The sequence below is a fragment of the Diplodia seriata genome (assembly GCF_021436955.1).
Source record: "Diplodia seriata strain FDS-637 chromosome Unknown scaffold_4, whole genome shotgun sequence".
NCBI lineage: Eukaryota > Fungi > Ascomycota > Dothideomycetes > Botryosphaeriales > Botryosphaeriaceae > Diplodia > Diplodia seriata.
Window position 1 is genome coordinate 3,486,438 of NW_027117311.1, and position 24,863 is coordinate 3,511,300.

Below are 24,863 nucleotides of genomic sequence, written 5' to 3' on the forward strand. Positions count from 1 at the left end.
AAACACCATCGAAACACGCCTCACAGCAGCTGCTTCGCGGTCCGGAGAAGATCGATCCCGCGGTCAAGCAGAATTCCAACGCCAATCTTCGCTGCCACACGCAGGTCGGCCACCTTGAGACCCCTCTGGCGCGCCTTCCATGCACCAATTAGGAGCACCACAGCGGTCAGCACGCGCAGGCCACGCTGCAGGTACAGTTTCACCAGTCCCTTCCTCGTGTACGTGATGTTCCAGTCAGACCACACGGGGAACATGCACCTCAGCCCGAACCAGATCTGAGTGTACCTGATCGCCCTCACGTCAGCGAGCTCTACGCATCCAGTTGGAACCACTTACGGATAGACGGTCGAGTTCCATCCCGTCTTCTTGTCGAAATACCAGCTGTTGCACCCGCCGCTGCCAAACACGGTGTCTTTCAGGCTCCGCTGCACGTCGCGCGTGTAGTCTTCCTCGGCCTCCTTCTTCACCTCGGCCGTCTCGGCGTCGCCCTGCACGATGGGTTTGATGAAATTCAACGCGTAGTTCACCATGTTCTCCGTCGCCATGATGACCGAGCTGTGGCCCGTCGCCGTGTTGGGGCCAAACACCATGAAGAAGTTAGGGAAGCCATCCATCGCGGTGCCCTGGTACGCCTGCGGCCCGCCACGCTGCTCCATCACCTCGACCAGGTCCTGCCCATCGCGCCCGACCACCTTGAGCGGATGCAGCCACTTGGTCGTGTCGAAGCCGTTCGCCATGACGATGATGTCCGCCGGAATCGTTCTCTCCGCCTCCTCACCCTCCTTACCGGAGCGCTTAGGATAGACTCGCCCAGCCCCCAACGTAACGCTCTTCTCATTCACTGCAGTCAGAGGCTGCGTCGTGAGCTCGATGCGCTCGTCCTGCAGCCCGGGGAACCAGGTGGCGTCGAAGATGCGGCGCTTGCAGCCGACGCCATAGTCCGGAGTGAGAATCTCGTGATACTTCTTTGGGACAGTCTTACGCATGTGCTCCAACAACTTCCCCTCGAGCTTCTTCCTCTCCTTCTCATTCCACTCCCCGTTCTGAAACAGCCGGAAGTCATACTCAGCCCCCGCAGCCGTCAGTAGCCTCAGCGAGCGCTCCAGCCCCGGCACGTACCCCATCAGCGCCGGGCTCCAGCGCTCCCACCACTCATCACCGCCCGGCGGCGTCTGCCTGGGGACAACCCAAGGCGGCGAGCGCATAACCTGCGTCACCTTCTTCGCCCCCATCTCCTTCTTGACCAGCTTCGGCACCAGCTGCGCAGCACTGCACCCCGTCCCCACAACCACCACATCCTTCCCCCTCACATCGACATCATGCCGCCACCGCGCGGAGTGGAAGACCTCGCCCTCGAACCTCTCCTTCCCGGGCACCCCCTCCTCGGGCCACCCCCTCGGCTCCACCAAGCCCCCCACGCAACTCACCACCACCTTCGCCCTCACCCTCTCCTTCCTCACCACCACCGCCTCTTCCCCACCCGCCGCCACCAGCCCCTCTCTCTCCTTGTAACTCAAATCGCCCACCCCCCTCTTCAAATGCCACAACTCGACATCCCAGAACCCACCGCCGCCGCCGCCACCGCCTCCCTCTCCTCCCTCCCTCCACACAGCCGACTTGACCTCGCAATCACACGTCACCTTGTCGGCGACGCCCCACCGCTCCAGCACCGCCTCCAGATACTCGACGACGTCGGCGCCCGGCGGGAAGAACTTGGCCCATTTCGTCAAAAAGGGCGCGAAGGAGAAGGAGTAGAAGATGCCGGGCACGTCGCAGGCGACGCCCGGGTACCGATTTATCCACCACGTGCCGCCGACGCCCGACTGCCGCTCGACGAGCCGGAATTGCGTGAAGTCGCCGCCGAGCGACGTCTTGAGGCGGCAGGCGGTGGCGATGCCGGATTCGCCGGCGCCGATGATGAGGATGGGGTAGTAGCTGTTGTATGGGGGTCAGAATGGTGTTTGTGTTTATATTCTTTTTTTTTATCTTTTTTTGGTGGAGGTATGCGTGGGAAGAGAGGGGGAAGGCGGATGGTTGTGGCTTTGGGGGACAAATGAGTGGGACGTTATGGATTGAGGAGAGAGGGAGATAGAAGATGATGAAGAAGATGAAGAAGCTTAAGAATTAAAGGTGCCTTACGTATAAGCATCCGGGCCGTAGCCGCCGACGTGGTGGATCACGCGTTCGTCGCCTTTACGCATCGTGTAGTTATTTCCTTTCTCTCTCTCTCTCTCTCTCTCTCTTCCTGTCTGTCTGGCCGTCTATCTGGCCGCCTCGTTTCGAGCCGGTCGGAACTCGTCGGAAGGGATGAGGTTGATCGGGGGTATCCAGGTACGCTTCCTTCTTCTCCCGCTCCTGACCGATTGCGGTCCCGCGGCGCTGGGTGGGGAACGTCCGTTCGCCTTTTCGCGACTAAGAGCTACAGCCGGAAAAAGGGAACACAAGTCGTCGACGGGCTTTCTTGAATGACGTCCGCCCTTTCTTCAGATGCCAGCGGATCAGATGGACGATGATGACGATGATGATACTGCAGTGAAGCGTCGCCGGTTCTTCTTCTGCTACGTCGAGAAGACGAAGAAAAGAGGAAAAGGACACACGACGGGATCGCACGAAAAAATGTAAGTAAGCACCAGCGCCGCCGTGCCCACCTAACAACGGAGGACGAACGCTTCCTGCTCACGCGTTTTTCCCGAGGTGCCACTGGACCTCCCCCCACATCATTTGCTTACGCTCCTTTTCCCCGCATCGCCCGAGCGCGGCCGAGGCTCACTGAGAGTGGAAGAGGGGAAGGGAGAACAGCTGGTTGGGCAGAAGACCTCCCAGGACGCGGGCGCACGAAGAATCGACTCTACTCTGGCAGTGAAGGCGTCGTTGAAGGGTAGAGCTTCTCTCGCAGGGGGGGGATTCACAACGTGTATAAGCCTTTTTACCTTTACGTGTATCTGGTGCAGACGCGACGCATCATTCCAGCTGCCTTTTCAGAACCCCCCATTGATCAGCGAAGAAGCGCTTAGTAGCTAGGTAGCTGCCGAACCGAACCAGCAGCCAGCCCCTCGTGCATATACAGCAACAATTGAGACAGGCCCCGGCCAACCACAGGAGCACCGCATGCTAAGCAAAAAACCGCAGGGTCGCCGCAGGGCAAATGGCGTCTACCGTACGTCCCCCCCGTCCCCCCCAAACGTTCGGACATTTTTGCCCACATCCCCATCCCATCCGTCATCCACCCGGCCAAACATGTCCTGCACGAATGAGGGAAAAAGTAAACAATCACGAGACTATTTCCCCCCCGTCCTCAGTCCGAAACGCACATACCCCGGCAAACGTCATGCATACGAGCCGCTTCGAAACAGCCATAAAAGGCAAAAAAAAAAAAAAAAGGGCATGCAGAATCGACGACGAGAGAAGAAGCATGATGCGAGGACCGGGGGGGGGGGGGGGGGGGGGGGGGGGGGGGGAAAGCGAGTAACAGACAGAGACAAGGGAACAGGACAGGACAGGAAGAAAGCGGCGCAGCCGAAGAGCCGGGAAAAGAGGGGTAGGATGTGCTGCTTCCTTGTGTGTAGTATGCGCCAAGCAAAGCGGGGCGGGATGGTGCTACGCGCCGGTGGCTGCGGCGCGGGTTCATGCTCTCACACATCCACCATCATCATTATTACATGGAAGTACTTCCTCCTCCTCCCCACCATCAGCCACACTTGTGGGTAGCGGGAACCAAGGCAGCCAGCCAGCCCCAGCCATCCCACAGCTCCAAGCCGATCTCCGAAACGACGGATCCTAGTGGCGAAGCTGATGGCACGATGGGTGGAGAACGACAACGACGAGATAGGAAAATGGAGTGCTGGGAGAAAAGCGGGACGGACAGGAATTGACCCCGACCAGGCGGTCGTTGGGGGCCGGAACAGGACATACGCGTCGCTATTTTAGCAGCAGCAGCAGCAGCAGCAGCAGGAACAGGGAGCAGGGTTCGATGCTCGTGCCGGGAGGGCCCCCCGGGAAAGGAAGGAGGGGTGGTGCATCTTGAAGGCCTGTTGTTGAGGCTGCGTGGGGTCGACTTTTGGCCTTGCTAGGTTCGATCGCGCCGCTCTCTCACTGGCGCGGGTGGCGAAATGAAGTGCAAATTGGTCTGCTGCAGCAGCGGCAGCAAGCGAGGCGGAGACGATGCAAAAGTCAAAAGCAGGCTGCTAGCGCCGTTCCCGCTGCCACCACCGGCCGAGCAATAATGGGGAAAGCAGCGCGAGAACGAGGATGCTGTTAGCGCGGGGCGAACAGGAATACGATGATGGAACTGGATGCGCGTGGCAGGGAAGTGGGAAAGTGGGAAGGATGCGGCGCGCCACGACGGTTGACGCTACGACGATGATGAAATGCGGAGGTGGCTCGTCTTTGCTGCTGATGAGGCCGTTTGGAAACGCGAGTAAGCTAGTGTCTGCCGATCGCGACCGCTTCGTACTCGGCAGATCTGGTACGTACCGGTATCCATGGTTGCTTTTGCTGTTAGTTCGAGGCTGGCGTGGCTCCCCAACGCCCACGTTGTTCCGCTGTTCGGCTCGAAGCGACGCCAGGCGTGGCGGGAGGGGTTCCGGAAACCACAGATTCTAGCGTGCGCCGTACCACCGCCAAATCTCAGGGCGACGCGGGCGACGAAGCATTCGGCCGAGCAAAAAGGAAGGGCCAATGTAGAGAAACACGGTACGTCCTCACGTCCATCGGAAAGAGCACTCTACGCGCGGGCGTAGTGCGCTGCGCTTATTCCGGCCGCCAGCTCGTCGTTGCACCGGGTGTGGAAAGGGCGATGCGTCTTGGATCATGTACGCAGTAACTACGCGAGGCGGCACGTCGATCACACACGCAAGACACACAGGACGATCGCCCCTCCCCCCTCCATCCGCCATCAGATCACCGGCCTTCCCGCCCCCCGAATCGGTTGGTGTCACGTCTCACCAGCGGGGCGTTTTTTTGATTTTCTGCCCTTGTTGCTGCACGCTCGTCAAGCCGCCCCAATCTCGTCCGCGGCAGCAGCGTTGGATGAGACAGCCGCTCCATGACGGAAACACGCAAGGGAGCCCGTGTCAGTTATATTGTCTCTGCTCACCCCGACAACCGCTGCTCTCAGCTGCGCGTCAGCAAGGCCCGCGAGGCTGGCTGGGTTCTGGGCGCGCATGGCGGTTGCCGGGCTTTGTTGTGCATGAGTCGCCCGCCATGCCTGTCTCCGCCGCCCGTGGAAACAAGGCACCGGCCGTGCCTGCCCGTTTCGGCCGCTGCCTCGCCTGCTTGGGAATAATGCTGCTGTGCATGGCGGGTCCTCCATGCTCGAATCCGCGCCCATCCTGTTTTGTACCTACGCAATCCCCGAGTTAACACCACCACCTAAGCTGCTCTCAACCCATCGTGGCCGAAACACGTCACCAGCGCCGCGTTGCACAGAGACAGCTGCTTTGCAACGGAAGACCTCCGCTCTATGTGTATTGGAGCATGCCTATTTATATGCTATACCGACCGTGACTCACGCGCGTGCAGAGTCCAGCTGGGCTGGCCCTGCCGCTCGTTGTTTCCTTTTTCCTTACAATAACAGAAGATCCAACCAGCCCAGCCCAATGCTCCGTATCCCAAATCTTGAGACCCGCGGTTGCTTCCGTCAGTGCTTGCCGTCCCGTATGTGCCGGACGACCGAAGGAGTGAAACTCGCCGTCCGCCAACATCCATGATAGTACCCGCCGAGCCGTTGCCGTCCGCGCGTATCTCCCGCAACTGACAAATCCGCATGCAACCCGCTGGTGCCCTCTTGAGAGATCCAGTCGAGCAGCAAGCCGACGAGGCTGCCATACCGTTTCATTACCAGGTCCGTAGTGCCGCGGAAAACGAAGAACCAATGATATGACAGTGGTACAAAAGGAAAGAAAAAATGGCAAACAACCCAAGCGCAATCCCACATGCATCTTTTTGTTGTGCGTCCAACTAGGAAGAAATGAACCATGCTCAGAGCCGCGCCTGTGCCTGCCAGAGGTCGATTTTTGAGGGACCCGAGCCGGAAGATGATGCGCAGAATCGAAGGCTCGCACATACAATAACCAAACAAAATTGGAAAAAAACTGATGCCGTTGCAGACCCCTGACCACGCATTGAAAAGACTCGCTCAAATGCCGCAAGACCAAGGAAAAGGAAATAGGGAACCCAATGAAATAGGTACACAAACACCCGCTTCTTCGCCGCTGAGGACCCCTAAAGAAAAAGGTTGTGGCGATGCATACGTGAACTTGGAAACTTCTCGCTTCCCCAGAACAGCATCTGAACAATTCAAGGAAATGATGATGGGCCCGTATGGATGTCCTGCTCCCTGCTCCTGCCATTGCGGGGGAGTCGTGTTTGGGGTGGATCATGACCATCGGGTTGCTATAGATGATTCAACTCGTGGATTTTGTCTTCTCCTCGCCCTTTCTCCCTGTTAGTGTTTCGTAGACTCTACATGACCGTCATTAACTTCATCTGTTGCGTTTTGGTGACCAGCTCACTTTCTTGCGCATCAAAAGTGTTGTCGGAAAGAGCCATTCGTGAGCGAGTTCGGCTTCGGCGGGAAGGAGATTCGTCAGGTTGATCGGCAAAGAAGCGGCGGAAGGGGGAATTGCCAGTAGTTGGCGTCTGAGTTGGGCTGGAATAGAGGTGCTCGGTCTCCCGCAGAGCCGCCTTGGCTTGGTGCATGAGACCGTTGACATAAGGCACAATGTGTTTGAGAGTCCCAGTATCAAATGGAACCTTCTTGGTGGGAGTTCCTGGTTCGTGAGGGAGCGAATCCGCGTTCCTGCGTTGTTGAAGCGCCTCGATTACCGATAGTGCAACGACCTCAGAATTCTTCCGCGGACGAGTAGTAGGCATGACCTGTGGCGTGTCTGTTGGCGTCCTTGGCGTTGGAGAGGGGCTGCTGAAGATATCATCCGCGGTAGTCAGGATTGACTTTCGTCTCGTATTAATCCCAATTGAGATCGCAGGAGAAGCACCGTTGCTGATGCTGTCTTTCGCAGCTTGAAGGAGGGACCGCCCCCTTGCACGACCCGAGACCGGTGTACCATTGGGAGGCTCGTCGAACGCGTCAGCGTCGAAACCAGGAGATGACGGTGCTGACAGATGCGGCACAAGTGGCTCGTCAACTTCCTGATCTGCCAAGTCGATCATAGCCTCGACCTGCTGCCACATGTTCTTGTAGGAGCCTTCCAAGATGTTGAGACTGGCGGCGCGCGCTCGTAGATCCTTCAACTCCTCAATCAAGAGGCCCCACTCCCGAAGCAAGCCGATATTGGCAAGCACGTTGTCTTGCTGCTCCCTGATGTTCTTCGGCACAAACATGGCCGACGGGCTCTCGACTTTCTCGTGATTTGTTTCGGCCAGCCCTCCATCGCAGTCACCAAAGTCAAAGTCGTCGTTCCAATCCTCAGTAACGCCCTTGCTACCAACGCCCCAGGTACCAAACTTATTAGTCATCCTGGGATCTCTTTTCCCCGTTGCGTCCGGAACGACTGGGACGCTCTGGCTGCGTGCATGGAGACCACTCGGTACCCGTCGGCCCACTGAGCGGCTGCCTCTGGTGTTGGCATCTTTCTTGCCATGGACGGTGTTGGGCCGAGGCGGGGTACGGTTTCCAACGCTCCAATCAGCAACAGCAGACTCGGACCAATCAAAAATGCTGCTTCTTGTGTCCCTGTCAAAAGTGTCGGTAGATGGTCGCGGTGCTGTGGAAATTGAGACCGGGCGCGAATCCAGATCAGTGAGAATTGGGTTGCTGCGCCTAAGAGACAGCTGAGTAGCATGATACGTGTTAGGTGTCTTCTCACTGCTCAATTCCCACAGGCCGCTATCTTCTTCATCAAAAGACCACCGTCCATCGTCGCCTTCGTCGGCGCTGATGTCCCACTCCAGTGCACCAAGACTGAGTGGGTTCGGTGGCGAGGAAGGAATGTCGGAAGAAAAGCGAGAAGTACTACGGGGCGCGGGGGTTGGAGAGCTTCCGGTTCCGTTTGTACGGTCGGGCACTATCGAGCGAACCGGTGTTGAGAAGTTGCTCTCCTCTTCCTGTATGGTGGAATGCTTGTCCAGCTCTGGGAAGGTGCCCTTGGGCAGCAGGTCTCTTAACGGCGAGACCTTGTTCTTCACAGGCCGGGGCGATTCGTCGAAGATGGTTTCGATGGTCGGTCCGCGGGCGCCCGAGGAGGCCCGGGTGCCTCTTGTGCGCATTGAATCGAAAACGGTGTCGCTCTGGAGATCTGTGTCGGACTCTTCTCCGGACCAGATGCGCACTTCGGAATCGGAGCCGACCAGGGTCGAAGCTTGTTCGGATGGGGTAATAGAGTAACGGGAATGACGGATTGGCGCAGAGGACGGGGAGGCAGGGCGATGACTGAGGGGACGGGCGGTCGGCGGATTGTATCCATGCTGCGATGGAACACGGGAGGGGATGTGATTGGAGGTATTACTCAAAGACACGGTGCGTGACTCGAAGGCGGGCGAGGACGAGGGCCTGCTGGACTCGAAACTGACGTCGGCAATGTCGCCGGTGTGGCTGCTGTACGAAGAATGGATGTCGCGGAGCGAGTCGACGGTGCCGCTCGCATCTGTCGGCTCCGGCATTGTGTCAACCTCGTCGTTGGTCCTTGCGCCCGAGCCCTCTCGGGTCGAGGCAGTGGTTGCGGTGGAGAGGCGGCTGCTGGCGCGGACGAAGCCGTCGGCTGACAGGCGACGCCGACGGTGCGGTTTCCTTGACAGCGGGCCATTTCCGAGGAAGCCACTAAAAGAGAAAGGGCGCCGGGCACGATCTTCCCCTTGGCCTGTTTCGGGCGATGCAAGTGCCTCTGCGGGGGTTTCAGAAATAGACGTGGGGCTGAAAGGCGGCAGCTCGACGAATGCTGGAGTCTGCGATCGACTGCGGGCGCCGTCGCTGTCGCCGGCCAGGCTGATAGCGTCCTCCATTTCCAGTGTGGGCGCCGTGACCGAGTTGGCCAGAACCAGGGTCGGGTGGTATTTCTCGCTTGGGACTATCCGCGTAATAACCTTCGGATCTCCAGACAATCCTCGCCTCTTGGCGACGGTACCCTTGGCCGAGAAGAACTGCTTCCAGCGGATCTCCGGGTCGGCACGGTGGGGGCTGGTGGCGGCGACGCTATTAGGACGACCTGGCGGCACATCCATGAATGCAGGGCGCGACCCCAGCGTCTTGGAGCGCTGATGACTCGTGGCAGGCCGCCGCAGCGTTGGCCGTGACGAGCTGGTCGTCGGCCGTGCCTCAGCACCGGCGGGGTTGCGGACTGATGTCGAGCGCTTAACAAGCTTGTTTGGCGGCAGCGGTGCCAACGGCGTGCCTCCTGCGATCATGGGGGCGTTCGAGCCGTCCACGGAGAAGGCCATGGACCCGTTCGAGTACGAGAGCGTCGGCGACGCTGGGCTTGCGGTGGAGCGCGTCGAGCTCTGCGAGATGGACACGATGGAGAGCCGCTTCATCCACGACGGACGCGCACGCGTGCTGCTCTCCCGGCCGTCCCCTCCACTCACGTCCGGGTCCAGCGCCGATAACCTCTTTCCAGCCTCCTGTGCGGCGCGCAGCCGGGAGCTGTCGCTTTCGAGCGTAAGGCCTCGTGGTCGTCGCATTGGCGCCGGGTCATTGTTTGGGCGCGTCTCGAATGCGCCGTCCAGCGGTGAAGACGCAAGCAGCGGCGGCAGCGGCGGTTGCGCGGCGGCTGAGGTGTGCGGCCGCGAGGGCAGCTGGAACTCGATGGCGCGCTCGAAGGTCGCGGCGGTGGTCTCTCTGGCAAAGGACGTTGGTGGTTGCTGGGAATCTGGGCGGCCGAGAGCCAGGCCGGCGGACGAGACGCCGACAATGGTGGCAGAAGCGCACAGCTGTATCACAGAAGCGAGTCAGCCATTGACGATGGCAGCACGTCAAGGTTCACACAAGCGCAAAGGGACAAGCGGCGTGCGCTCGGGCGCGGGAGGGCATGCGCAGAAAACGCGGTGTTGACAAAACGAGCGGTGGATGGGGCAGTAGCTACCGTGGGTACTGTTTTCATGCTTCCAGGTTACTCAGCCCGCCTCCAGCTGCAAGGCACAAGAGAAAGGAGACTCGTGACGGCGTGGGTCGTGGTCATTATGGCATAGCGGAGGTAGAGGGCACCATGGGAGGGATGCCGCAGCTGGGCGCCGCAGGTTAGAAGCGAGCGACGGGTGGAGACGCTGTCATACGGAGGGACAGCTACGCTGGCAGGGAAGACCAAGGAGTTCACGGACTATAGGTGCCTGCGACTGTTAGAGTGGGCAGCGCGCCGGTAGGATCGACGGACAACAGTTTGGGCGGCGGCTTGAATGGGTCAACCTCGTAAGCGAAAGCGTGCTAGGACCGGGACATGGATTCTCAGGTGGAATGTCAACAAGGTGGCTCCTGCGCCGTAGTCAGTATGGCAACGCCCGCCCGTTACACGGCGCTGCCCACGCTGCGCTTGGCCGCCGTGACGCTGCTAGCCCGCCGCGCAGGCGCTTCGCCGCGCAGGATAAAAAAAAAAGGTCAGGGACAGTGCTGCTGCATGCTGCCCTCGCAGGACACAGGGTCTCCGCTGGCCAACCGTGGTTGAGCTGGCCCGCTAGCCCTGAGCGCTGCGATGAGCGGCGGTACCGTTGCAGTCCAATGCCGTGTCCGACGGCGGGGGACGGTGCGCTTTGCAGGCTCACCGGCTACTTCAGCTGGCCCGCCTAAGCCAATCGTAGATGCAAATCTCCCAAGATCCGGGCGCGCCCGCCAACAGCACGTCAGCGACGAGCCCACACGCGCCCTCGCGCTCTGTCAAATGCGGCCTTGCAGATGAGGCTGCTTTGCGGCACAGCTAGCCCGCCGGCCCTGCGCTGTATCAGAAGCACGGCGGCTTCGCGGAGTATTGCAGCAGCATGCCGTGGACACGCACACAGACAGAACCTCACTGTTCAGAAAACGCCGTCCGCCAGCGCGCCGACTCGCTCAGCCGGCTCGCAGTGCTGACCTTGTAACCGGCGAGACGCGCCCGGCTCCACAGCGCGCCTCTCCTCCGCCGCCACGATGCGCCTTGCCGGCAGATCCTGGCCGCGCAGTGCGAAATGGCGCGCCAGATAGCTGAGGTTAGTTAATTCCTTGCTTGCACATGGCGTGTGCGGATCTGGGCGACGGCCCACTGCGAGGTACGGAGCACAGCCCACGGACGCCGCATCACCGATCGCTGGGCTGCATTCTGGAAGAAAAGCAATCTGTGGAGAGCGCTCGGGTCGTTTTCTCGTCCGCCCAGCAGAGCGCAAGGGTGACTTGTTGCTGTGGCGGCCGTGGACGGCCGGCCAATCAGCGCGCCGCTCCAAGGCAGCGCTAGAGCATCGACACACCGCGCGCGCCAGCGTCAGAACGGGCAACGCCACGGCAAGCTCACCTGCTCAGTTCGCCGCGATCCCGGCCTCGACGCAACCTGCTCCGCACCGTCCACGCAATGGAGGCTGAAATCCGCGCCCAGATCCCTCACATCGACCCCGTGCTGTCCGAGTACAGCGCGGGCTATCTCCAGCATGCAGCAAACTCTTTCGAGCCTGACGCCGACCCCAGCGCGCCCTCGCCGCTGGCCGAGGCGGCGGCGACTATCACCGCCCTGCTTGTCTCAGCGTCAGGTGACTACTCTAGCCAGAACGAGGCTACTGTCCAGAACCTGGTCGACAAGTTCATCGACAAGCTGAACAGCGGTGTCGATGGCGAGCGCCGCCAGATGGCCCCCTCGGCCAAGAAGCTGGACCAGGCCATCCACGTAGGCTCGCAGCGCAACATCTCCTCCACGCTCGGCCTGAGCAGCGGTGCCGTCGATCTCGAGTCGGCCAATGCCAGGCGGGTCGAGTCCAAAGTGGACCGCAAGAAGCTCGAGAAGGCCGAGCGCAAGATCCGCGCCAAGCAGGAGAAGAAGGAAATGCGCTTTGTCGAGTATGAGGCTTCTCGTCTGCTTGACCAGCCGGATGAGACCCAGTCGTATGAAGAATTTTTCATGATGGTCAACCCGCTGCAACTGGGCTCCGACTCGGCCCAGAAGAGCAAGGACATCAAGGTCGATGGCATCGATGTATCTATCAGCGGCACGAGGATCCTCACCGACACCAACTTGACTTTGTCGTACGGCCACCGTTATGGTCTGGTCGGTCAGAACGGCATCGGCAAATCCACGCTTCTCCGTGCCCTTAGCCGGAGAGAAGTTGCGATTCCTACGCACATTTCCATTCTTCACGTCGAGCAAGAGGTACTATCATCCTCGATAAAGCATTTCAAATTCCGGAAATTGACCCTGTTCTTTGTCTTAGATCACGGGTGATGATACTCCCGCCCTCCAGGCTGTTCTGGACGCTGATGTGTGGAGGAAGCACTTGCTGAAGGAGCAAGAGGTGAGACTAGCCCCGCTGTGAAACGCCAATCGGAAATGTGCCCCTAACAATGCGCTAGAAAATCACCAGAGAGCTCGCGGAGCTGGAGGAGAAGCGGTCTTCAATGGCCGATACTTCTGCCGATGCCGCCAAGCTCGATACGCAGCGTGAGGGTCTTGACGTGACGCTGAGCGACATCCACGGAAAGCTTGCGGAAATGGAGTCAGACAAAGCAGAGTCCCGTGCCGCCAGTATTCTTGCAGGTCTGGGCTTCTCACAGGAACGTCAGCAATTTGCCACAAAGACCTTCTCCGGAGGTTGGAGAATGAGGCTGGCGCTTGCGCGAGCGCTGTTCTGCGAACCTGATTTGCTGCTACTCGACGGTAAGACACTGGATTGAGTCAGGTAGACACCCCCCGGCTAACACCTCGCAGAACCTTCCAACATGTTGGACGTTCCGTCAATCACGTTCTTGTCAAACTATCTGCAGACTTACCCTAGTACCGTGCTTGTTGTCTCTCACGACAGGGCATTCTTAAACGAGGTCGCCACGGACATCATTCACCAGCATTCCGAGCGTCTGGACTACTACAAGGGTGCCAACTTTGGTAAGGAACCCCTTGCGGTGAGATGAGTTTGAAACAAAGATTAACTTTATGTCCAGATTCGTTCTATGCCACCAAAGAGGAGAGACGCAAGACGGCCAAGCGCGAATATGAGAAGCAGATGGGAGAGCGCGCCCATCTCCAAGGTATGGAACACGAAAAACGCCTGTACTCGACAGCAGCTGACCACATCAACCAATCACAGCATTCATCGACAAATTCCGTTACAATGCTGCCAAGTCGTCCGAAGCACAGTCTAGGATCAAGAAGCTTGAGAAGATGCCTGTGCTCGAGGCGCCGGAGAGCGAGTACACTGTGCACTTCAAGTTCCCGGAGGTCGAGAAGCTTTCACCACCGATCATCCAGATGAGTGGAGTCCACTTCGGATACACGCCCGACAAGCCTCTCCTTGCGAACGTTGATCTCGACGTGCAACTGGACTCTCGTATTGGTATCGTTGGGCCGAACGGAGCGGGCAAGACGACGGCATTGAAGCTGCTGATTGGCGCGCTGCAGCCCACCAAGGGCCTCATTTCGCAGAACCCGCGTCTTCGCGTTGGATTCTTCGCGCAGCACCACGTCGACGGCCTGGATCTGAACATGAGTGCTGTCGGCTTCATGGCCCAGAGGTTCCCTGGTAGGACGGACGAAGAGTACCGCCGCCATCTCGGAGCGTTCGGTATCACGGGCATGACGGGCCTGCAGAAGATGGAACTACTCTCCGGTGGACAGAAGTCACGTGTGGCCTTTTCGTGTCTCTCGCTGCAGAACCCCCACATCCTCGTGCTCGACGAGCCGTCCAACCATCTTGACATCGAGGCGATGGATGCACTGTCGACGGCGCTGAGACAGTTCCAGGGTGGTATACTCATGGTCAGCCACGACGTGACGATGCTCCAGAATGTGTGTACGTCGTTGTGGGTGTGCGACAACGGCGGCATTGAGCACTTCGACGGCACAGTCAACGATTACAAGAAGCGCATCACGGCTCAGGCAAACGAGGCGGGTGTGGTACAGAAGCACTAGGGCTGAGAAACGCCTGTGCAGATGGAGAACGAGTGGAGCTGGTGTTTTGGCAGCGGCTAGGCCGTATTGTAAGCGACGCGCCCTTACTTGGTTGGTAGACAATGCACCGGCGGTGACGCCGCGAGGCGTGAAACAACGGTAGCTGGTGAAGTGATGAGAACTAGAAATGGGCCCGACAGGGCGCCGAGCTACGTGTGTACTGTCGGCGGTTAACGGCGTCGATTGGCATCGGGGCCATGGCGAGCATGGCGGCTCATTAGACCTGCGGTCGCGGTGCAGCCTCACCACAGGCGCACAGATGCTTGCTGTAATGACCGGCACACTCGCCCATTTCCGAGCGCGGGTGCGGAGTCCTGCGCCGCTGCTCGCGTGGCGCGCGAAAGCACCGCAGGCCTCGACGCTGGCATGCGGACGTTTGCAGCTGGACGGGCGGGGCGCGTGCGAGGCGTTGGCACGGGGCTGCGGGTGAGGTCGCGCTGGTTGGCGGACGCTGGTCGTGGGCGCTGGGGGTGGTGAGTGCCTGGCGCCTCTCTGATTATTCAGGCATGGCAGCGGAGCCAAGCCTGCTCCGACGTCGACGCCCTGAAGCCACGCTCCCGTCGACGCTCGCTGCGCATGTCCAGCGCTCGCTCGCTCCGTAGAGAGTCGAAGTCTGCGCGTTCTGATGCCCCGCTGTCTCTGACCGCCGCCTAACGCTCCGTGGCCGGCCAGCGCGCTTGCTCAATTGCTTCGGCGCAGGGGGATCCAGCACTGCTAATCTCTCATCTCCACATCAACACCGCTCACCAGCTGCCGCCCCGGCGCCCACCACCCCGTCGTCACCTTGTCGCAACCACCGCGCCCGCGAAGCGGTTCGTCCGTGTCTGTCACTCCTTTGAACTCCCAACTGCACGACGGCTGTTTGCGCGCCCCCGACAAGCACCGCGAGTCGCCCGACCATCACGACCCTGACCCGTCTCTCGCTGCCACGACGGCCGACTCACCATATCCCCCTCCCTTTTCCTCGCTCTACTTCCCCAGCCACCAACCCTCCGACGACGACTTCGACAAGCCACAGGACGAGGAGAGCGACCACGACAACGAGGCCCCGCCCGCCTTCGCCCCCGCCCCGCCCTTCGAGGAACCCTCGTCGTCCGCTGCCGCCGCAGTTGCCGAGACAAAGGCCGCGCTCCCTCACGACACCAAGGACGGCGCCGGCTCCAGCAAGGACCTCGACGACGGCGAACCGCCTCCACCATACAGCGAAGGCTCCAGCCCCCTCGACTCTTTTACCTACGTCATGGCGACCGCAGGAGGTCCCGCGAGCATCATCACCCAGGTCTCCCAGGGCGGAGGCCCGCCGATCAACACGCTGGGAGGTCAGTCGCCGGCCACAGGCCCTAGATCGCGCTCGCCCGCTAATCCCCTCGCTAGGCGCATCGGATGAGAACATCACGCTCGAGCTTCGGTACGCTACTCCATCCAATCACACCGTCCGTGGAGCGGCAGTCGCTGACATGCGCAAATCAATGCAGAGGCGTGCGATTCACACTTTCGCGAGACGAACTCCTGACGCTGCCAGAGTTCGTGCTGCTCTCGCTGTTCCCCAACGGCCTGCTTCCTGATGGACACATGAGCTCGTATCCCGATGGGGACGTATATCCAGTCGACGTTAGTAGTCCCACGGCCACCAGCGCCGCTCCCATCCCTTCTGCGTCCAATGCGCCTAGTGCCCCCCAGCCCATCGTGCAGGCCGGGCCCTCGCGCAAGGCCGAAGCTTTAAGATCCCATCTCGCGTCTCCATCTTTATACCTTTCTGACATATTCTATCCATCCCAGTATGACCCCAACTCCCTGCAGTACATGCTCGATTTCTTCCGGCATGTCGCACAGACCATACCCGCTTCTCCGCCCTCGCCCTCTACCCTCGTCGGCGATCATCCAGCCGAGGCGGTGCCCATTGAGCCCATGCATGGCTCGGCTCGCGACATGTTGCAGGACCGAGCCGGCATCATTGTGTTACGGGAAGACCTGGACTTCTATGTGATCCCACCGAAGCGGGACATTGAGCCCGAGGAGATGATGCAGATCAAGCGGGCTGCAGGCAAAGCACTGCTGAAGCAGGATGGCATCTTCTCCGGGCTGAGGAAAAGCGAGGAGCCGGGCACGACCGAACAACACCTGATCGAGATGCTCACAGCCGGGTAAGCCGCCCACACCGCTTGTTTTCCCACTCCGCGCATATTGTCCCACCTTTCTGCCCCGCCTTCGTCCAAGCCTGCATCCGCCAGAGCACGAGCTGACATGCTGATCATTTTTGTCAAACAGCGGCTTCAACCACGATGATCGCTGGGGCCACCGTGCAGGTGAGCCTAACAAGGCCGTCATCTGCAGCATCGCGCTGGCGCGGCTACGGACCGACATCAAGGGCAACGAGCTTAACAGCAATGCTGTTGGCATGGCGCAAAAGCTGCTGCTTTTCTGGCGCAAACCTGCGCGCCGTTGCTGGTGGGAAGGTGTCGAGCTTGATAACGTCGAGGGTGTGGAAGGACAGCTCAAGGTGTGGATCCGAAGGGTCTGGACATTGGAGATGGTGAGTCAATGTCTCATTACAAGAGAACCCTTGTTGCAGCTTTCCCGTTCCGCAACGTGCGTGCATCCGTGTTTCGGGAGGCTGCAGCAAGGGCGTTGTGTATCGAAGGGTTCCTCGCTGATGTCCGTTTGCAGAGCGTCATCGGCCTGCGCTGATCAGCAGATGCTTTCATGACCCTGGGTCATGCGGCCTCTGCCCAACTCCGCAAAAGCTGCAACATATCCCCCCTTACTCGAATTTCGATCCAGCGCTGTTGGCAGCTATCCATCCGCGAGATCAGGCCCTTGGCCGCTCATCCAACCCTCCAACAACATACATCGACTCCATGGAATCGCATGTCTCCAGCCCGTCCTTTAGCAACATTTTTTCGGATCCAAAAGCGGGAGAGCAACACACCACAGCACGAGCTGGTGACACCAAAGACTTTGATACCTCCATTTTGATTTTACAGGTCCTGTTTCTTTGATCGTTTCTTATCAAGCCTCCGCATGACCAGCGACGGAAAGCAGGCCATACACTGCTTTCCAGCTTAATCATCCTCCTGTTTTCTTCACTGCCCCGGCTTTTCTTCTGTTCCTCTGCACTCACGTCGATAGATAAAGTGGCGGGGTGGGACTTTTATTGAGGTTGTGAACGAAGGTGAGGCAGTTGGTGTGTTCCTAAGTGGTGTTGGGAGGAAGTAGTCGGTTTTTTATATATCTCTCTTTTTGTTTTGATGGAAGACCACGGAGCGGGGTGGGACGAAAGAACACTAGGCGGGGGGGAGAAGAGAGTAGGAAAAGGAAACTTTGATAGTAGACGAGTAATGAGAAGTTTCCAAAGGTCGGCAGTTCTTTCGCAAGGGGGAGATGAACGAGGATGCGTGACACGGCCGAGATTTGGTTAAAGTAGTGTAGTGGCTGTCCCGTTTGCTTTGCTCTCTTGCTTTTCATGTTCTCTCTTTGTTTTCTCTGCCTGTCCCCGGGTCCCTTGTAGAATGGTTGGTGGGTTGGCGATAGGTAGTAGTGGTACATAAGTAGACGACACGCAGACACACAATGGGAAACTCGGCAATGTAAACTTGGCTCGGACGGTTTCCTTTTTTTCTCTTTTTGGAGATTGTGTGATTGCCATGTGGTTGCTTGGCCGCCTGGGTAATGACTCTGGCTAGCGAGATTTCGACCTGGTGTCTTGACATCTGATGGGTCGGTCGTACAGGTGGCTGGCTGTTGTTCTGGACTATCATTTCCCCTACAGAATACGTGGCTGCGAGCTAGTGGTTGAGCTTCTTAGGAGGGGGTTATCCGTTCCCACTATAGTTTTCTACATGTAGTCGATATTTGACGACTGTGTTCAGCCTTGGTAGATGTTTCCGCGTCCACCGGGAGTGCTCTATCTACTAAGGCCGAAGAACTTGCCTCATGATCTTGTAGTACTACACTATTCTTGGGATCAGACGAGGACATGCAGAAGTCAATTGTGACAAACGGATGGCTCGACGACAGTCGCCTAGCTAGTTGCTCATGCTTATAGCATGCTCAGAAGCTACTCAAGTTGGATGAGTTCATTGCGGCTTTTGTCAGCTGTGAAGACAATTCGCCATCGTGATCTTTTCTACTCGAGATCTTGACGCTTGCTTTCCATTCACTTTTCATCAATTTTCAAGAGAGAAAGAAGGCGAGATAAGCGATAAGTCATGTCAGGCGCCGATGCCAAAACTGACCGAAGCGCAGCACGACGCTTGGATCAGGGCACGCCTCGAGACCAACGGCGCCAGACCCTGGGGGACATATCAATAAAGACGGAGGGCGCCGGTGAAAGCGCGCAAAGCATAGTCGCCCAGGCAGCGCAATGGTTGGGATGACAGTAAAGCGACGAAACGAGCGCGAATACACCGCATTGCAGCTGAGACGAACAGCGCCCAGGGCGTGGACGGCGACAAAAAAGGACGCCAGGGCCATCAAGGTGCCGAGTGCATTCGCGCAGGTGCAGACATTGGAGGCGAAAAGCACCGAGGAAAGAAAAGTGCCCGACGGAGGGCGTCAAAGTTAGTCCGTACCCCGTGCGCCGAATGCGCGTGTTGAGCGCAAAGCCGATGGTGCAGGTGGGGTCCTTGAAGTATCTGCGGGCGCCCAAGATTCTTCGTCCCTCCCACACCACTTCTTCCCCACCTCCTCTCCGACACCACCCATCTTCCTCCTCCTTCCCCATCCTCAATTTCCGCCGCCACAATGTCTGCTCCCGCCAACAAGTTCAAGGTCGCCGATGTCTCGCTGGCCGCCTTCGGCCGCCGCGAGATCGAGCTCGCCGAGAACGAGATGCCCGGTCTGATGGCCACCCGCGAGAAGTACGCCGCCGACCAGCCCCTCAAGGGCGCCCGCATCGCCGGCTGCCTGCACATGAGTACGTTGCCCAATCGCCCACGCCGCCGCGAGTCCACGACTAACCGCCACCGCCACCGCAGCCATCCAGACTGCCGTCCTGATCGAGACCCTGACCGCCCTCGGTGCTGAGGTTACCTGGTCTTCCTGCAACATCTTCTCCACCCAGGACCACGCCGCCGCCGCCATTGCCGCCGCTGGCGTCCCTGTGTACGTTCGATCCGATCACTACCTCGACATACTCGTGCTAACGCGGCCGCAGCTTCGCATGGAAGGGCGAGACCGAGGAGGAGTACCAGTGGTGCTTGGAGCAGCAGCTCTTCGCCTTCAAGGATGACAAGAAGCTGAACCTCATCCTCGACGACGGCGGTGACCTGACTACCCTCGTCCACAAGAAGTACCCCGAGATGCTCAAGGGCTGCTACGGTGTCTCCGAGGAGACCACCACCGGTGTCCACCACCTGTACCGCTCCCTCAAGGAGGGCGGTCTGCTCGTCCCCGCCATCAACGTCAACGACTCCGTCACCAAGTCCAAGTTTGACAACCTGTACGGCTGCCGTGAGTCGCTCGTCGACGGCATCAAGCGTGCCACCGATGTCATGATTGCTGGCAAGATCGCTGTTGTTGCCGGTTTCGGTGATGTCGGCAAGGGCTGCGCCCAGGCTCTCCACTCGATGGGTGCTCGTGTCATTGTCACCGAGATCGACCCCATCAACGCCCTCCAGGCCGCCGTTTCCGGCTTCCAGGTCACCACCATGGAGGAGGCCGCTCCCATCGGCCAGATTTTCGTCACCACCACCGGCTGCCGTGACATCATCACTGGCGCTCACTTCGACGTCATGCCCAACGATGCCATTGTTTGCAACATTGGCCACTTCGACATTGAGATCGACGTTGCCTGGCTCAAGGCCAACGCTGCCTCGGTCCAGAGCATCAAGCCCCAGGTCGACCGCTTCACCATGAAGAGCGGCCGTCACATCATCCTCCTTGCTGAGGGTCGTCTCGTCAACCTTGGCTGCGCCACTGGCCACTCCTCCTTCGTCATGTCCTGCTCTTTCACCAACCAGGTCCTTGCCCAGATCATGCTGTACAAGGCCGAGGACAAGGCCTTCGGCGAGAAGTACATCGAGTTCGCCAAGGCCGGCAAGTTCGACGTTGGCGTCTACGTCCTGCCCAAGATCCTCGACGAGCAGGTCGCCGCTCTTCACCTGTCCCACGTCAACGCCAAGTTGACCAAGATGACCCCGGTCCAGGCCGAGTACCTTGGCCTGCCCACCGAGGGCCCCTACAAGGCCGACCAGTACGTTCCCATCTCTTCTCCCCCTCAAGATGCAGACTGCTAACAAATGTCACAGCTACCGCTACTAAGCGTCCTTCCCTGCATTGCTTAGCGGCACCGCACGACATTTTCAACATGTGTTACGATCGGATGATACCAAAAGTAATTGTCTTCAACGGCATGTTCTCACACGGGATTCGTTTCTTACCTCGCTTCGGGCGGGGTTAGCGTTTTGTTAAAAAGGTTCAAATAGACGTCTTCAACATCCAGAGACGTTCAGGATATACAACCCAGGGAGATATGGGTTGGGCATCGGTGCAAAATGGCGTTTGTTTTACGAGAAAAAATACCCACGGCCTTTTTCAACCATAGGCCTGGCGGAAGGAATTGAGATGAGATTACCATTTACTTTCGACATTAGATGACGATGACTGATAAGAGGGAAGAACACAAAGAAAACTTCCAAACTTCTTGTAGCAGATAGAAATTTTCTTTCTGACACGAAAAGGGGAAAAAGATGCAATAGATAGAGAAGGGTTTTCGTGGAGACGCTCACTCCACTGGGCCGGGCTCCGAATCTATCCTTTTCGCCATTACTTCATTCTAAGAAACGATGCCACCGGTTCCGTGCGTTGAATGCTGCGCCTCCATTTCTTACGAATGACCGCGTCCTACTTTTTGACCTTTTTGGTTGGATGACTTTTGCTGACGGGGGACTTGCTTATCGTATCATCATCGTCGTCGTCATCATCATCATACTTCAGGTGCTTCCATTCTTCTTTTTTTCTCGCTGCCTCCGTCGGGCCACATGCAGAATGGTTGATTGGGGGGCGAGGGGGAGGGAGGTTTTTGCCCTCGTTCAAGAAGGGCCAACCAAAGGTTAGATATACAACCTCCTCCCTCACACATGGACGACGACCATTGCCCGCCCCCACCCAGACAGATGACACACGCAGAGAGAGAGAGAGAGAGAGAGAGAGAAAGGAGCGCCGCGCGTTCCTCCTTCAAGGCAGTTTTGAAACTCGTTTTCGAGGGGAGGAGTTTTATTTTATTTTTTTTGCCCAAGACGACTGCTGCTGCTGCTGCTGCTACTACTGCTGCTGCTGACTAGGGCGACGGGTGTGTGCCCGATTGGGGCCGGATGATGATGAATGTTCATATATGTGCGTTGTTGGTTCGGAATATGGTTGGTTGGGGGGGATAGATGGATTCATCTTCACTCTTTTTTTTTTCTTTTTTCTTCTTCTTCTTCTTCGTCGTCGTCTTCGTCGTATCGCTCTCATAGCGGGGTTGACTGACTGACTGTTGTCTGTCTGACGAAATTCATTACGACGACTAAGCCACACACATATGTACTCCCTTGCTCACCTCGGTTGCCCTCTCTGTCCATCCGTCAGTCTGTTTGTCTGACCGACCAGCCAACCAACCAACCCCGCACTTTTTTCTCCCCCTAGTATGCATGCATGCATGCATGCACGGGACAAACGTTCGTAGCAAGGAAGGAAAGAGGGTGGGGAGGGGTTGGCGTGTTTCAGGTTTCCCCATCCCATCCCATCCTTCATGCATGTAAGACGGGAGGAGGCGCAGTAATAAGGCAAGGCAAAGCAAACCAGCCAGCCAGCCAGCCAGCCAGCCGACTTGTCGTCGTCGCTAGCGTGCGTTTTGCGTTTTGCGTGTTGCATGTATGTACGTATGTATGTATGCGTACCACCACCCGGGATTGCGTAAGTGGTAAGCAAAGTACGTAGTGGCGGGGGAGGAGGGTGCTTGCGTGGACTTTTTTTTCCTTTCTTTTTGTCACGGGGGTTTGTGCGGTTCGTGGGGTGTCTGTTTGGTGTCGTCGTCGTCGTCGTCGTCGTGGCGCCGCTCACTCTGTTCCCTCCTCGCGTTGTCGGTACATACATACCCGTGATGCGGAACGAGGAGAAGGGATGGATGTGGCGTTGGGGAGTAGACTGGCTGCCTCATTTGCGTGGGCGGCTTCGGTGGGCGGGTGGGGATACGTGTGCTTGCTTTCTGTTTGTTGTTATTGTTGTTGTGGGCGGGCGAGTGGGCGACGGTGGTGGTGGTGGTGGTGGTGGTGGTGGTGGTAGTAAAGGTAGGCAACGAGTTAAACGACAAGCCTGAGGCCAATGTTATGGGGATGTAGCGTCCCCCTCTCTCGTGCTTATGAGCTGCGCGTGCTTCTTCGTACAGCTCCTTCGCGCAGCCGATGGCTAGCGTGGAGCTGTTTTTTTGCTCATATTATGGGTAGTTAAAGCTATCGTCCGGATAAGAATATCGAACTAAAAATTCTATATATACGTCCGGACGATAGCTTTAACTAACTACGTAATTTTTTTTCTCTCTAAGAACGAGTTAAGGTATAGATACGTTATGTTCTGCTATTCTTCGCGCTAGCCATTGGCTGCGAGAGGGGGCTGTATGGCGCGCTTGAGCTACTTTTCTTCATGTTGCTGCAGCCATGACGTCTTTCTTTTCGACTTGAGATGGTCATGTGTTCGGGGTCTTCAAACCTTGGTATTATTGTCGAGCGCAAAAGCGCGTCCGTGATACGTGTGGATGTTGCTTGTTCCTCTTACTCTTTTGGGACGGGTCTTGCTCTTTTTTCTTTTCCGTTTTCCCTTCTTTTACTTAGGGGTACTTCCCAACCACGGACGGAAAGTGAGAAAGGCTGGTTGGTAGGCTAGACCACACCTCGCCCGCTCCTCTTTTCCTCTCCTCCTTCCATGCTCTCTTCCCTACTCCCCCGCCACGTTGATTCCATCGCAAGGCTGATAGGAAGGGAAAGACGACAGGGGAAAAGAAAGTTACTTTTTGCATTGCGTGTGGCTGGGGCTGCACGGCTGATAAGGCTTGACGGCTGCTTCCAGTGCCGTGCATATGCCGAAAGCTTCAGACGTAGCTTTGAGTGGAGAACAAGAGGGGCAAGGTGGTTCGTGTGTTCGTGATAGGGAAACAAAGGAAAGAAAAAGAGGTGGCTGGAGAGTTTCGGATGTGGGGGGTGGATCGGTGATGGCTGTCGTTGGTTGGCCGGGCGATACGACGACCGCCGTCGCGCATGCAACTGTAACTGCCGTCGGCGAGCTAAGCTTGTGGTGGACTTGTCGGTGTGGATAGCGGAGAAGAAAATGGAAGACGAGGAGGGCCTAATCGGGGCGGGCCGAGATGTTCTGAGTACTTCGGATAAGCAATGAGCAGGATTTGGTCCATCGAGATGGCGTTATTATGAGCGGACAAGCTTTCTCCTGCGAAAGTGAAAACAAGCAGATGTTGGAAAGGAAACGCCATGTGCAATACCTCCGTGGCAGGGCCGAACCGCTAGTGAGTTTTACTTAGTTGGACAAGAGGATTGACGCAAGATGATCGGCGGATCTCGTCAAACATGGGCATCTTGGCGTGCTTTTCCTTTCTTTTCGTTTTGGCCGAGTGCGACGTTGTTTGTTTCAAGGCTGTCCGCGGAGAAGGCCCCCGGAACCAAACACCGGCATCTGGTAGAGGCGTGGAAACATGGTTGTATCGCGAGAAGATGCCAAGGTTGATACGTCAACTGAGTATAAATTATCAGGGTATCATTCCACCTGATTAACTATTTGTGTGGATAACTAGCTACTAACTCTCGACGCCAGCCCAGTGGTTTGAAGCGTATTGGCGCGCAAGTGGGAGGTGATTAAGGAGGATTTTTGTTGTACCTGTTTGCGCCAGGTGCCATGCATGACTACATTAAGTGTGACCCGTTCCTCCGCATCCATCGTGATAAAAGGCGTGGTAGCCAAAAGCCAAAGTGGTTAAAGCAGAAGTGCTTACAATCGAAGCGAAAAAGGAATAAACATGTCGCCCGTCAGGTATTAAGTGAGGAGGCGTAGGGTATCGAGTGGTGGTTCCGTCAAATCGTTCGCCCGTGTAATCCCTTACAAGAAGGCAGCGAAGACGGCACCAGCACCGAAGAGAGCGCCCGAGGCGACCTTGACGGCGGCGGCGGCACCAGTCGAGCTCGACGAGGCAGCAGAGCCGGTCGATGTGCCAGAGGACGAGGAGCCAGTCTCGGACGACGAAGAGCCAGACTCGGAGCTTCCAGAGCCAGAGGCAGACGAGCCCGAGGAGCCAGAGGCCGAGGCGGAAGAGCCAGAGCCGGTGGCCGAAGCGGCGGTGCCGGTAGCCGAGATGACGACCTGGCCAGAGGAGGTGCTGACAATGGTGGCATCACCGCCGACAATGGAGGTGACAGTGCTGCCGGCGGAGACGACAATGTTGGTCACGCTGCCAATGGCGATGGTGTACAGACCGGTGCCGGCAGGGATGGTGGCGACCTTGGGCTGCGAGGTGACGGCAGCGGGCTGGGTGGGCTGGCCGGTGACGACGCCGAGCGAGTTGGTCATGGTAAGGAAGGAGGTCGCGCCGTTGGAGTAGGGAACGGTGCTGACGGCAGCAGAGCTGGCAACGCTGGCGGCAGAGCTCACGACGGAGCTAGCCACGGAGGCGGCCGAGCTGGCAACGGACGAGGCAGCGCTCTAGAGGGCGTTAGCTGGCTGCGCACAGTCAATTGGGCGCGGACAAGAGCGTACGGAGCTGTCCTGGGCGTAGGCGGCGGCGACGAGCGTGCCGGCGGCGAAGATGAAGGACTTCAT

General features: G+C 58.1%; 7 protein-coding genes across 7 annotated transcripts; 4 read left to right on the forward strand and 3 right to left on the reverse strand.

The window, feature by feature from the left end:
- Positions 1–20: 20 nt before the first annotated feature.
- On the reverse strand, positions 21–986 carry SLS55_004929 (uncharacterized protein; the record flags this gene model as incomplete). Its single annotated transcript, XM_066776381.1, has 2 exons — positions 21–285; positions 337–986. The coding sequence occupies 2 exons, from the start codon at positions 984–986 to the stop codon at positions 21–23; spliced, it is 915 nt and encodes a 304-aa protein (XP_066634262.1).
- Positions 987–6,462: 5,476 nt separating this feature from the next.
- On the reverse strand, positions 6,463–10,052 carry SLS55_004930 (uncharacterized protein; the record flags this gene model as incomplete). Its single annotated transcript, XM_066776382.1, has 2 exons — positions 6,463–9,882; positions 10,044–10,052. The coding sequence occupies 2 exons, from the start codon at positions 10,050–10,052 to the stop codon at positions 6,463–6,465; spliced, it is 3,429 nt and encodes a 1,142-aa protein (XP_066634263.1).
- Positions 10,053–11,483: 1,431 nt separating this feature from the next.
- GCN20_1 (ATP-binding cassette, regulator of translational elongation) lies at positions 11,484–12,793 on the forward strand (the record flags this gene model as incomplete). Its single annotated transcript, XM_066776383.1, has 3 exons — positions 11,484–12,272; positions 12,334–12,414; positions 12,473–12,793. 3 exons carry the CDS (start codon positions 11,484–11,486, stop codon positions 12,791–12,793), a joined length of 1,191 nt encoding a protein of 396 aa, XP_066634264.1.
- A 45-nt stretch (positions 12,794–12,838) lies between these two features.
- On the forward strand, positions 12,839–14,024 carry GCN20_2 (ATP-binding cassette, regulator of translational elongation; the record flags this gene model as incomplete). The annotated part of the gene is made up of 3 exons (XM_066776384.1): positions 12,839–13,001; positions 13,058–13,144; positions 13,204–14,024. The coding sequence occupies 3 exons, from the start codon at positions 12,839–12,841 to the stop codon at positions 14,022–14,024; spliced, it is 1,071 nt and encodes a 356-aa protein (XP_066634265.1).
- Positions 14,025–14,639: 615 nt separating this feature from the next.
- On the forward strand, positions 14,640–16,751 carry SLS55_004933 (uncharacterized protein; the record flags this gene model as incomplete). Its single annotated transcript, XM_066776385.1, has 6 exons — positions 14,640–14,674; positions 14,874–15,382; positions 15,438–15,471; positions 15,539–16,207; positions 16,332–16,596; positions 16,731–16,751. 6 exons carry the CDS (start codon positions 14,640–14,642, stop codon positions 16,749–16,751), a joined length of 1,533 nt encoding a protein of 510 aa, XP_066634266.1.
- A 2,055-nt stretch (positions 16,752–18,806) lies between these two features.
- On the forward strand, positions 18,807–20,324 carry SAH1 (S-adenosyl-L-homocysteine hydrolase; the record flags this gene model as incomplete). Its single annotated transcript, XM_066776386.1, has 4 exons — positions 18,807–18,978; positions 19,040–19,166; positions 19,219–20,256; positions 20,312–20,324. 4 exons carry the CDS (start codon positions 18,807–18,809, stop codon positions 20,322–20,324), a joined length of 1,350 nt encoding a protein of 449 aa, XP_066634267.1.
- Positions 20,325–24,146: 3,822 nt separating this feature from the next.
- SLS55_004935 (uncharacterized protein) lies at positions 24,147–24,863 on the reverse strand (the record flags this gene model as incomplete). The annotated part of the gene is made up of 2 exons (XM_066776387.1): positions 24,147–24,723; positions 24,859–24,863. The coding sequence occupies 2 exons, from the start codon at positions 24,861–24,863 to the stop codon at positions 24,147–24,149; spliced, it is 582 nt and encodes a 193-aa protein (XP_066634268.1).